The sequence below is a fragment of the Heterodontus francisci genome, chromosome 2, assembly GCF_036365525.1.
Source record: "Heterodontus francisci isolate sHetFra1 chromosome 2, sHetFra1.hap1, whole genome shotgun sequence".
NCBI classification, from domain to species: Eukaryota; Metazoa; Chordata; class Chondrichthyes; order Heterodontiformes; family Heterodontidae; genus Heterodontus; species Heterodontus francisci.
The window spans coordinates 4,037,814-4,050,795 of NC_090372.1; the positions used below are offsets into that span (position 1 = coordinate 4,037,814).

General features: G+C 44.2%; 1 protein-coding gene across 3 annotated transcripts in view; it reads right to left on the reverse strand.

The window, feature by feature from the left end:
* The window catches only part of LOC137381317 (cadherin-12-like), a 199,771-nt gene that overhangs the window by 99,484 nt on the left and 87,305 nt on the right, over positions 1 to 12,982 (reverse strand). For all 3 annotated transcript variants that reach the window (XM_068053715.1, XM_068053706.1, XM_068053724.1), the window contains one exon: positions 1,825 to 2,012. In XM_068053715.1, the coding sequence (XP_067909816.1) occupies positions 1,825 to 2,012 (188 nt within the window). The remainder of the gene's footprint in view (positions 1 to 1,824; positions 2,013 to 12,982) is intronic.

Sequence of the window (12,982 nt, forward strand, 5' to 3'; positions counted from 1 at the left end):
AGATTGTGGGAGGGTGGTGATCGGCAGCAAGGGCAGGGAGTGGTTCTCCTTATGCCGGTCCCTTGATCATGCACTAAGTGCCTTTAAACAAGAGACCTGCCCACCGCCCCGGAACCGGAAAATAACCTGCATGGGCTTGCTGGGCTAATTCGGCTGTGGCGGGATGAGGCCCTTAATTAGGCACTAATTGCCCACTTAAGGGCCTCAATTGGCAGTGGGGTAGAAGGCAGTTCACAGGCTTTCCTGCCCCAGACTTAATTTGGGTGGAGGCAGGAAGATGGTGGGGTTACCCCACCCCCATCCCATCGAGTTATATGCTCTCCCCATCTCCAAACTCGATGTAGAGGAAAGCATAAAATTTCCCCATCAAAATAATTTCTTAAAACATGAATCAAATATATTTTGTCTAAAAGTTTTGTGGATTTTAGACACAATTGTAATGGCAGAAGAAGAATAGAGAATTGACAGCAGTTAACAACTTGTTCATATTGCGCTTCATGTCAAACTTCAGTTAGTTCAGGGCATTTGTGGAACTGAGATTGGGAAGTAAATTCAGATTGCAACTAGGAGAACATCATCCCGAAAGTGGAAAAGAGAGCAGTGATAGTCAAAGAACAAAGAACAGTACAGCACAGGAACAGGCCATTCGGCCCTCCAAGCCTGCGCCGATCTTGATGCCTGCCTAAACTAAAACCTTCTGCACTTCCGGGGACCGTATCCCTCTATTCCCATCCTATTCATGTATTTGTCATGATGCCTCTTAAACGTCGCTATCGTACCTGCTTCCACCACCTCCCCTGACAGCAAGTTCCAGGCACTCACCACCCTCTGTGTAAAGAACTTGCCTCGCACATCCCCTCTAAACTTTGCCCCTCTCACCTTAAACCTATGTCCCCTAGTAACTGACTCTTCCACCCTGGGAAAAAGCTTCTGACTATCCACTCTGTCCATGCCGCTTATAATTTTGTAAACCTCTATCATGTCGCCCCTCCAACTCCGTCGTTCCAGTGAAAATAATCCGAGTTTATCCAACCTCTCCTCATAGCTAATGCCCTCCAGACCAGGCAACATCCTGGTAAACCACTTCTGTACCCTCTCCAAAGCCTCCACATCCTTCTGGTAGTATGGCGACCAGAATTGCACGCAATATTCTAAGTGTGGCCTAACTAAGGTTCTGTACAGCTGCAGCATGACTTGCCAATTTTTATACTCTATGCCCCGACCGATGAAGGCAAGCATGCCGTATGCCTTCTTGACTATCTTATCCACCTGCATTGCCACTTTCAGTGACCTGTGGACCTGTACGTCAGAAGGACAAACAGGAGTGTGGAACAGCAATGTGAAGATGGACAGCTTTGGGGAAGGGAGAGAAATGTGAGAGACAAAATAGTGATTGTGAGAAAAAATAAAGAGAAAATAAAGATAATAGCAACATAGGAGGTAGATCAAAATCTTGATATTTAGCAGGCAAGATGTTTTTTGCAGTTTCTGAAAGGAATTCTCAGCACCATGATCCAAACAGGAGTCATTTATTGTGGTATAAACTGCAACTGAGGCCACATGATTATACTAAAATAAAAACAAGAAATGCTGGAACTACTCAGCAGGTCTGGCAGCATCTGTGGAAAGAGAAGCAGAGTTAACGTTTCGGGTCAGCGACCCTTCATCGCTGATGCTGTCAGACCTGCTGAGTGGTTCCAGCATTTCTTGTTTTTATTTCAGATTTCCAGCATCCGCAGTATTTTGCTTTTATTCACATGATTATACTGACTTGCTTAACCTTTGTTTGTTTTATATTGTTTGAAACACTCTTACAATCCTAACCTTTTTCAGGTTTATAACTCCTTCTTGTGTGGTCTTATCAGAGGTGATGTCAAACACATTCAGCCCATCTCCAGGAACGATGCTGTAGTCTATATCAGCATTCTCGCCAATATCAGCATCATTGGCCTTTATTCTACCAATTAGAGAAGCAACTCTGGTTGATTCAGAAACCTTCAGATGAAAGACGTCTGGAAGAAGGATTCAAACATATAAGATGAGGTCAAAGGTCAAGGTTAAGAGGTAAAAGTGATTTTCTTCTTGCAAATTCCCAGATATACTAACAGTGCTGAAGAACTTCAGGACCATCGACAAAGTGTGATCCTGCAGAAGCCTGTAAATGTTGCAAATGAGGATTTAATGTTGCTTGGAAAAGTTACATTTTATTCTTAGAGACTAAATCAAATGAAGTTTTTCATCATCTATTGTGGATTTTAACAGTTGAAACCTTTATGTCTCCTCGAACTGTATCTCCATTCACTGCTCTCTAGGAAAGGCATTTGAAAAGAAATCCAGGCTTTTGCCAACAATATTTGCATCTTCTAAGTCAGCAACTTGGAGCAAAACCATTTGTTCCTCGTTATTTCCATAAATATTTAATGAAGACATATAGCATTACAATCATAACACGATAGGGACATTTGTTTGCATTGACTGCAATGAACAACTCGCATGACATAATGGGTAATATGAATAAACTGTCAACATGTGTAATAATCCTTATTTATTCTAAATAACAAATTAATTGAACAATCTTATTCTGCACAAAAGCATCCCTATTCTGATTATGGATACAGAATATATTAGAAGCAGATTGAGTTCATCACCGGAAAGCTATTAGATTTCCCTTTATCATGAAGTAAGATGCATATATGCTATTTTTCTCCATTCTCCCTCTCTGGACAAACCTAACGCTTCATCTTTCTCACTTATTCTGATGGGTTAAATGTTTTCAGCTTAAATGACCTGCAGTTTCAGTAAAGCATGTGCCAGATCTATTTTGCACACGTACTTGAAAATAACAACTTACATTTCGATAATGCTCATTACATAAAGAGAAAATAAATCTCAGAGCACCTTAACAGAATACAACAAAAAAAATGGAGACCAACTTACTAAAACACAAGTCTGATCTTTGATACTCTGTTCACTCACCAGCTCAGCGTTTGCTGACCTACATTAGCTCCTGGTCTGGCAAAGCCTCGATTTTGAAATTCTCTTTCCTGTTTTCAAATCTCTCCATGGCCTCACCTCTCCCTATCTCTGTAACCACTGCCAGCGCTACAGCCCTTGGAGGTCTCTGCGTTCCTCCAGTTCTGGCCTTTTGATGTATACCTGATTTTAATTGCTCCACCATTGGCAGCTGTGCCTTCAGATGCCTGGGCCCAAAGCTCGGCAATTAACTCCCTAAATGTCTCCACCTCTCTCTCCTCCTTTAGGAAACTCCTTAAAATCCTCCTCTTTGACCAAGCTTTGGTCATCTGTCCTAGTATCTCCTTTTGTGGTTCAGTGTCAATCACATTTGATAATGCTCCTGTGAAGTATTTTGGGACATTTTACAACATTAAAGGCAATATATAAATACAAGCTGTTTTTGTTGAGGCAAAGTGGTTATGCAACTTTCTGATGGCTAAGGTTTCACCTTGTTCCTTTTAATCTGATGGGAGAGAGGTATGTGCTCTTATAATGATTATATATATATATATATATATATATATAATCATTATGGAACAGAAAGAGGCCATTCAGCTCATTGCGTCCATGCCAGCTCTCTGTGAGGTAATCCAGTCAGTCCAATTCCCCTATTCCCTTGCTTTATCCCCATAGCACTGAAAGTTTATTTCCCTCAAGTGCCCATCCAATTTCATTTTGAAATAATTGATTGTCTCTGCTTTCGCACCCTCGTGGGCAGCAAGTTCCAGGCCATTACCACTCTCTGTGTAAAAAAAAAAAGGTTCTTTCTCACATCCCCCCCTGTATCTCTTGCCCAAAACCTGAAATCTGTGTCCCCTAGTTTTTGTACCATCAGCTAACGGGAACCGCTTTTCTTTGTCTACCTTATCTAAGCCTAACATAATCTTGTACACCTCTTTCAAATCTCCCCTCAATCTCATTTGCTCCAAGAAGATTAACCCCAGCTTCTCCAACCTAACCTTGTACCTCAGCCCTGGAACCATTCAGGTAAATCCTTATTCAATTTCCATAACAGAGCTGAACTAGTTTTCCAACACCCAAGACTGGATACTCGATGTATTCCTAAGCTCTTATCATGCTCCTTTGCAAAGTCGAAACTGCTCTGTGACATTACACAGCACAGTTAAAAAAGAAATTGCAATTCATGTTGGGAAGATCTGAAACTTATGCTGTCCAAAATGGAGTTCAAATCTAAAGTTTAATTTTGGCATCCTCAATAAACACTGTAAAATGAGATAAACTACTTGGGGGATTTTCAAGACTCTATCCGTCTTATCGTCAAAATCCTCGAAGTAGGGTGGAAGCATTCGGGTGCTTTTACGTTGCAAATGTGATTTTAGGAGAGCAGCTTTATACCAGTCTGCAGTTGCTGCTGTTCGAGCTCGTATACAATCTCACCTGATATTATAATCCATCAGACACTGGGCAGACAAGGATCTGCCAAACCTGATGGCTGGCCCACAAGGCACCAAAAATTTATGTCTTTGCTACAGCTGCCACAAGGGAAATCAGCACAGGTGTAGCAGGGAGCACACACACAGCATTTGTTTTGTTGTCCACTAAACTATTATAACATAAAAGTAGCAGAAAACTAACTGGTGGGCATCATTCCAAACACTACTGATGGATGAATCATGAACCAAGTGTAGTAACGATTTGCTGCCTATGTGCCAGCTCTCACTCTGTTGGTAACACTCTCACCACTGAGTCAGAAGGTTAAGGGTTCAAGTCCCACTTCAGGACTTGAGTGCAATAACCTAGGCTGACACTCCAGTGTAGTCCTGAAGGAGTGCTGCACTGTCAGAGGTGCCATTTTTTGAATGCAACATGAAACCAAAGCCCTAGGGGCCTGAGGAATAAAGGCCCCCTCGAAAGAAAAAAAAAGAAACCAAAGCCCTGTCTGTCCTCTCAGGTGGACATAAAAGATCCCATGGCGCTATTTCAAAAATGAGTAGGTGAGTCGTCCTAGCCACTAGTTATTCCTCAATCAACATCACTAAAACAAATTATCTGGCCATTACTACATTGCTGTTTGTGGGATCTTGCTGTGCACACACTGACTACTGTGTTTCCTACATTTTAACAGTAATTTCTTCATTGGCTACAAAGCACTTTGGAACTTCCTGAGGTCTTGAATGGTGCTATAGAAATGCAAATCTTTCTTTCTTCCATGATTTCCAGAAATAGAAATCTACAGTTAAAAGTTGTGTGAGCTGCTGTCTGGAAAGAGATGTTGGTCTTATTGCTTCAAACTTGTACCAAAAGCTGCAAACCACTCTTCTGCAGTAAAACTCCTGAATATGACACATTACAGCATGAATCAACTGAAGGGCATCAGGTGCAATATTATCAAACTGCATAATAAATCTCACTATAGCATGTTATGACACAGATATATCTCAACGGTAGCTGCCTCTATAATCTTTATAACCTGCGAATGACAGAAGCTCTTTGGAATATGAATCAGGATAATTAGAGCCTTTTACTACTTAAGGGCCTTGCATAGCCACCAGTCAGACACAATCCTCACACAAACTCAATTAACTGCTGACAACTTTATTTTGAACTTGAAATAGTCAACCATAGAATTACAGATGAATAAAATTCATTTTAGATATGATTGTGAATCAACCTATTAAGGAATGATAAATGTTGGATTTAGGCCTTGCCTGCAAAAGGTATACGCTTATGTATGGAGCACTTGAGAAAAATGGACAGTAGCTTGCAATTGCATAGTGCCTTTAACAAAGGCTCTTCACAGAGCAGAAATGAGTCTCAAGCAGTGACAGAAGAGGTAGAGAACATGCTGGAAGGACCATTAAAGAAAATAGTGTAACAAGTTGACACAGACTCGATCTTGAAGCAACTGAGGATTATTCACTCATGTTGTACCTTTACTTGCAGTAATGAACAAGACTATGATTGGTGCCCCTGCTCTCTCAATTGAGCCATTTCCCTACCTTTTATTCTTACAGGCTGGCAGTTGTTCCTGATTAATTGCTTTCAAGCTCCACAATTTCTTAAAGCTATACCACCTTTTATATCACCTCTTAAAGTCATAGCCCTATCTGGGATACAGAGCTGTCAACATCCTATGACTTACATATCATCCCTCCCGCATTTCTTTGCAATAGTTTTGGAGGAAGCTTTTGAAAGTGGGAAGGGGTGGGTCAAGTTGGAGAGGTTTCCATGAGGGTTCCAGAAAATAGAGCTCTGACGGTTCTGTCACCAAGGTGAAGAAAATGGAGGATGGGATGGAAGAGAGGCCTGAATGAGAAGACCAGGTAGCACCAGCCCAATAAAAACAATGACTCCATCAAAACAATATACAGCAATATATGAAAGGAGGGTGTGCCTCCATCTACTGGGGAGTGAATGGAGGAGAAAAGATGCCTGTGGCAAATAAAGAAATACGATCAAGATGCAAACTCCCCCAGTGAGTTCGGGATAAAGGAACATAACCAACTTTTATAGATGTTTAAATGGAACAATCAAAATTGGCAAATTGTAAAACATTAATAGAAACATTTTGAGTCATAGGCATTATATTAAAAGATGTTCACAATTAGATTTTAGGGATCTATTTTTTGCATGAGCAACTTTACTACTTTAATCAGAACCAATCAGTAACTAACTGCCAGACAAGCGCCAATTCTCACAATACACCCGGAGGGTTGAATGTTCCTGTGAGCATTCTATGTAAATCAGAGATGAGTCAGCAACAATTACCACCTGCTTCCAATTTAAATCACAAGCAAACTCTAAGCAGCACTTAATAACAATTAGAGAAATTTGTGAAAAAAATGGCAAGCTTGAGGGATGGTAAATGGCTGGAGTTTCATCCTTGAAAGGTAGATTGGAATCGTACCATCTGCACGTGGAGACATTAGGCTCAATTATTTAAGTCCTCGTATATGTTGAGATGTGTTGCACACCATGGCCGGGGTTTTAGAGCTCCCATGTGGGGATCCGTGGGGGGATTGTGGGCTGGGAGATCATTCCGGCAGCAGCCCGGGAGGGTTGGGCCTGATCTTCCCAGTGGCAGCAAGGCTCCATGGCAGGGCAGCCCCCCACCCCCCACCCCCACTGCATTCATTTGAATAAAATTGACTCCAATCTTACAGTCGGGCCATGATCTTCTGAGCAGCAGCCGGTACTCACGTGCCTTCACTTTGCTGTCTGGGGAAAGCAGGCGTCACAGTGATGGGGAAGGCCAGGGTAACTGAGATTTTTAGTGCGGGTGAGGGGGAAAAAGGGTCAAATTTACATCATTAGTGTAGGGGATGGTGGGAGGGGGTGACCTCTGTACTTTGATCAGTTTGGGAGGAAAGGTCAAGTGTGGAAGGTAAGTGTTTTGGGGAGGGGGAAGGGAAAATAATGAACGTTATTGTTATTCGGGGGTGAAAAGGGGCACCATAACAGATCAGAAGAGTGGGGGGGGGGGTATAACCTTAAAAATGTAAATTAGCTGGCTGCCCTTTAAAAATGGCGCACAGGCAGCTGACGCCATTGCCAGCGTTGGAGAGCCCACCCCCTCCACATGATTGGGGAGGGAGGCCCGACCAAGTCATTAGTATGGGCTGCCACAAGGAAGATCGCAGTGACATGGCGGTGTGCATGTGGGCCGCCAGTTTTATCACCCGCCGCCGGGATAAAATCCAGCTCCATAAATGTGAATTGGAAAAGTGGTCAGCAATGTCTTCCACACATTGTCAAGAGAGGAGACGGTGGTGTAGCGATAATGTCACTAAACTAATAACCCAGAGCCCCAGGCCTATGCGCTGTGGACATGGGTTCGATTCACACCACGGCAGATCGTTGTATTTGAATTTACTTAATAAATCTGGAATTAATGGTGACCATGAAACCATTGTTGATTGTTGTAAAAACCCATTTGGTTCACTGATGTCCTGCAGGGAAGGAAACCTGCTGGCCTACATGTGACTCCAGATCTACAGCAATGTGGTTGACTCTTACATGTCCTCTGAAATGGCCGAGCAAACCACTCAGCTGCATCTAACCACTCCAAAGCCTAACGAAAAAGAATGAAACCGGATGTACCTCCTGGCATTGACCTAGGCACCGGAAACGACAACGGCAAACCCGACCCTGCAAAGTCCTCCTTACTAACATCTGGGGGCTTGTGACAAAGTTTGGAGAGCTGTCCCACAGACTCGTCAAGCAACAGCCTGACATAGTCATACTCACAGAATCATACCTTGTAGACAATGTCCCAGATACCGCTATCACCATCCCTGAGTATGTCCTGTCCAACCGGCAGGACAGACCCACCAGAGGTGGTGGCACAGTGGTATACAGTCAGGAGGGTGTTGCCCTGGGAGTCCTCAACATTGACTCCGAATCCCATGAAGTCTCATGGCATCAGATCAAACATGGGCAAGGAAACCTCCTGCTGATTACCACCTCGGCTGATGAATCAGTGCTTCTCCATGTTGAACACCAATTGGAAGAAGCACTGAGGGTAGCAAGGACACAAAATGTACTCTGGGTGGGGGGCTACAATGTCCATCACCAAGAGTGGCTCGGTAGCATCATTACTGGCCAAGCTGGCCAGGTCCTAAAGGACATAACTGCTAGACTGGGCCTGTGGCAGGTGGTGAGGGAACCAACAAGAGGGAAAAACCTACGTGACCTTGTCCTCACCAATCTACCTGTCACAGATGCATCTGTCCATGACAGTATTGGTAGGATTGACCACCGCACAGTGAAGTTCCGTCTTCACACTGAGCGTATCCACCATTGTGTTGTGTGACACTGCTAAATGGGATAGATTTTGAACAGATCTAGCTACTCCAAACTGGGCATCGAGGAGGCGCTGTGGGTCATCAGCGGCAGCAGAATTGGACTCAACCACAATCTGCAACCTCGTGGCCCGACATATCCCCCAATCTATCATTACCATCAAGCCGGGGGACCAACCCTGGTTCAATGAAGAGTGCAGGAGGGCATGTCAGGAGCAGCCCCAGGCATAACTAAAAATTAGGTGTCAGCCTGGTGAAGCTACAACTCAGGACTACTTGCATGCCAAACAGCAGAAGCAGCATGCATTAGACAGGCCTAAATGATCCCACGACCAACAGACCAGATCTAAACTCTGCAGTCCTGCCACATCCAGTCGTGAATGGTGATGGACAATTAAACAACTGACAGGAGCAGGAGGCTTCACAAGCATCCCCATCCTCAATGATGGGGGAGCCCAGCACATCAGTGCAAAAGACCAGGCTGAAGCATTTGCATCCATCTTCAGCCAGAAAGTGCCGAGTGGATGATCCATCTCGGCTTCCTCCTGAGGTCCCCAGCATCACAGATGCCGGTCTTCAGTTAGTCCGATATCAAGAAATGGCTGAAGGCACTAAATACCACAAAGGCTATAGGCCCCCGACAACATTCCGGCTATAGTACTGAAGTCTTGTGCTCCAGAACTAGCCACGCCCCAAACCAAGCTGTTCCAATATAGCTACAACACTGGTGTGTACTCAGCAATGTGGAAAATTGCCCAGGTATGTCTTGTACACAAAAAGCAGGACAAATCCAACTCTGTCAATTACCGCCCTATCAGTCTACTCCTGATCATCGGCAAAGTGATGGAAGGGGTCGTCGACAGTCCTATCAAGGGGCACTTGTTCAGCAATAACCTGCTCACTGATGCGCAGTTTGAGTTCCGTCAGAGCCACTCAGCTCTTGACCTCACTACAGCCTTGGTCCAAACATTGACAAAAGAGCTGAACTCCAGAGGTGAGGTGAGAGTGATTGCCCTTGACATCAAGGCAGCATTTGACTGAGTGCGGCATCAAGGAGCCCTAGCAAAACTGGAGTCAATGGGAATCAGTGGAAAACTCTCTGCTGGTTGGAGTCATACCTAGCGCAAAAGAAGATAGTTGTGGTTGTTGGAGGTCAATCATCTGAGCTCCAGGATATCACTGCAGGAATTCCTCAGGGCAGTGTCCTAGGCCCAACCATCTTCAGCTGCTTCATCAATGACCTTCCCGCCATCATAAGGTCAGAAGTGGGGATGCACAAAAATTATGGCTAACACTCCAGTGCAGTATTGAGGGAGTGTTGCACTGTTGGAGGTGCTGTCTTTTGGATGAGATGTTAAACCGAGGCCTCATCTGCCCCCTCAGGTGGGTGTAAACTATCCCATGACATTATTTTGAAGAAAAGCAGAGGAGTTATCCTCAATGTCCTGGCCAATATTTATTTCTCACACAACGCCACTAAAACCGATATCTGGTCATTATCACATTGCTGTTTGTGGGAGCTTGCTGTGCAGAAATTGACTGTTGTATTTTCTGCATTACAACAGTGACTACACTTCAAAAGAACTTCATTGGCTGTAAAACACTTTGAGATGTCCTGTTGTTGTGAAAGGATGCTACAGAAATGTAAGTCTTTCTTCCTTTCATATTTGTGCTTCCCAGGAGACTCGGTCTTTGGAAAATCCAACCTAATGTCTTATAACATTCTCACCATCTGCTCTGGGATAGTTACAAGTACATTATTGCAGTTGGTCTATTGCAGGAGGTATCTTTACTGATTGACAGTGATGGAACAGAATCCATTAGCAGACTATGAAGCAGCTTTTCAGCCTGGGTAATTGATGTGCGATTGGTACCATCGGGCCAGTTGCCTATTTGAAGGATACAAAGACTTCGAGAAGGAAGTGTTCCAGTTCCTAGTAGGGTTAATGTCAAAGATTACAAAAGCAAAATACTGCAAATGGTGGATGTCAAAGATTATTCATCAGACTGTAATTATTCTTCGGAGCTCAGGAGCATCGTCTCAGGATAAGGGGCTGATCATTTAAGACCAAGATAAAGAGAAATTTCTTCACTCAGAGGGTTGTGAATCTGTGGAATTCTCTGCCCCAGAGAGCTGTGAATGTTCAGTGCTTTGAGTATATTCACATCTGAGATCATTAGATTTCTGGACTCTAGGGGAATCAAGGGATATGGGGATTGGGCAGTGTCAGGCAAACTTCACCTGCCAAGACTGAGGCACACATTGTCTCACCACACGAACATTAAAACTTAAAAATTGCAAACCCCGACTGGAAAGACATTTACATAGTAACAGACAATGTTGAAACAATGGGGACTCAGCAGTGCTTCTCCAAGACCCAGAGGTGGTCAGACCAGTTTTGGTCACATGTCTGACTGGCTGTTACAGCGTTTGAACTCCCAAACAAAGGAATTGCCAGGCAGAGAAAGCCATGTGCTCATGGATTGAGAGCATCGCCTCTCCTGCCTGCCTGCTTGCTCATCTCTCAGGGAACTGAAACCATTGAGGACACAGGAAACTCAAAAGAGAGAAGGATTTTCCACGTGAACAAACTTTTAAGAAGATAACTGGGCCCCAATGAATCGCAAGACCATATCTTCAATCAAGGACTACAGCAAGCTCGAGAAACAGTAACAAGATATTGCCTCAAACTATTCCATTTATCTTTTCTTCTGCTCTTTTCTATTCCTATCTGATTTAGATTTTAGATTTAGAGATACAGCACTGAAACAGGTCCTTCGGCCCACCGAGTCTGTGCCAACCATTAACCACCCATTTATACTAATCCTACACTAATCCCATATTCCTACCACATCCTCACCTGTCCCTATGTTCCCCCACCATCTACCTATACTAGTGACAATTTATAATGGCCAATTCACCTATCAACCTGCAAGTCTTCTGGTTGTGGGAGGAAACCGGAGCACCCGGAGGAAACCCACGCAGACACAGGGAGAACTTGCAAACTCCACACAGGCAGTACCCGGAATTGAAACTGGGTCGCTGGAGCTGTGAGGCTGCGGTGCTAACCACTGCGCCGCTGTGCCGCCCATCTGCATGTTTATATCGCGTGTGCTTGCTAGCGAGAGCGTGTCGTATATCCGTAGGCATGAACCGTATTAGAGTTTTAAGTTTAAGGTTTAATAAATTTCCTCTTTCTGCTTTAAACCAAAGAAAGCCTGTTTGTGCTCAGTTATTTGCCTTATAATTGGAAACTGTGAACATGAATTCAAAAGGGGAGCTCAAAACACAGTGTGTTTAGAATTAAACCCTGTTACAATAAGGCCAGGTGAAGACAGCAAGAGACCCCCAGACGCATTGCTCACTTGGTTGTAACAGAGGGAAGGTAAAGTTGAGCTTGAAGATCAGCCATGATCTTATCAGATGGTAGAGCAGGCTTAACTGGCTATATGGATACTGCTGCTCCTATTTCCTATGTCATAAATTTGATAAGGAATTGGAATAAATGAGGGAGGAAGGAAACTAGCCAAATAGGGAAACAGTAAGGCTGGAATTTTACTGAACTCCCGACTTTGGGCTCCATGACGGGGGAGAGCCGGAAGATCATTCCGGTAATGGCCGGACACGAAGCTCAATGCTGGGAGTGCTGGGCCCGATCTTCCCGATGGTGGCAAGGCTCCGTGACAGCCCCCCTGCTGCTGGGCAATGGGACTGGGATTAACATCTAAATGAATGAAATGAATCCATTTAAATAAAATCAACAACGACCTTACTTTCGGGCCGCGATCTTCCGAATGGCGGCTGGCACACACACACCTTCACTTTTCTGTCTCGGGAAAGCAGGCGCCACTGTGGTGGGGAAGCGGGAACTTATAATTTTTAGTGCAGTGCGGGAGGAGGGGGGGGGTGGGGTACAGGCTCTAATGCAAATTACTAGTGTAGGGGAGGGTGGGAAGGGGAGAACCTCTGCACTTTAATCAGTTTGGCGGCACAGTAGCTGCCATTTTTTTCGCCCGCCGCCAGGAGAAGAAAATCTAGCCCAAATGTGTACGCTCCACTCCTCCATTAGTGACAGAGCATTTAAAAATTATTACTCTGTACTTTGACACTTTCTCACTAAACTCTTCTGCCTTGTTACACCCCTTCCAGTCTTCAGAAGCGACTTCAAAATCTCACTTTGGAGCTTTGCCTTTGGTTATCGCTA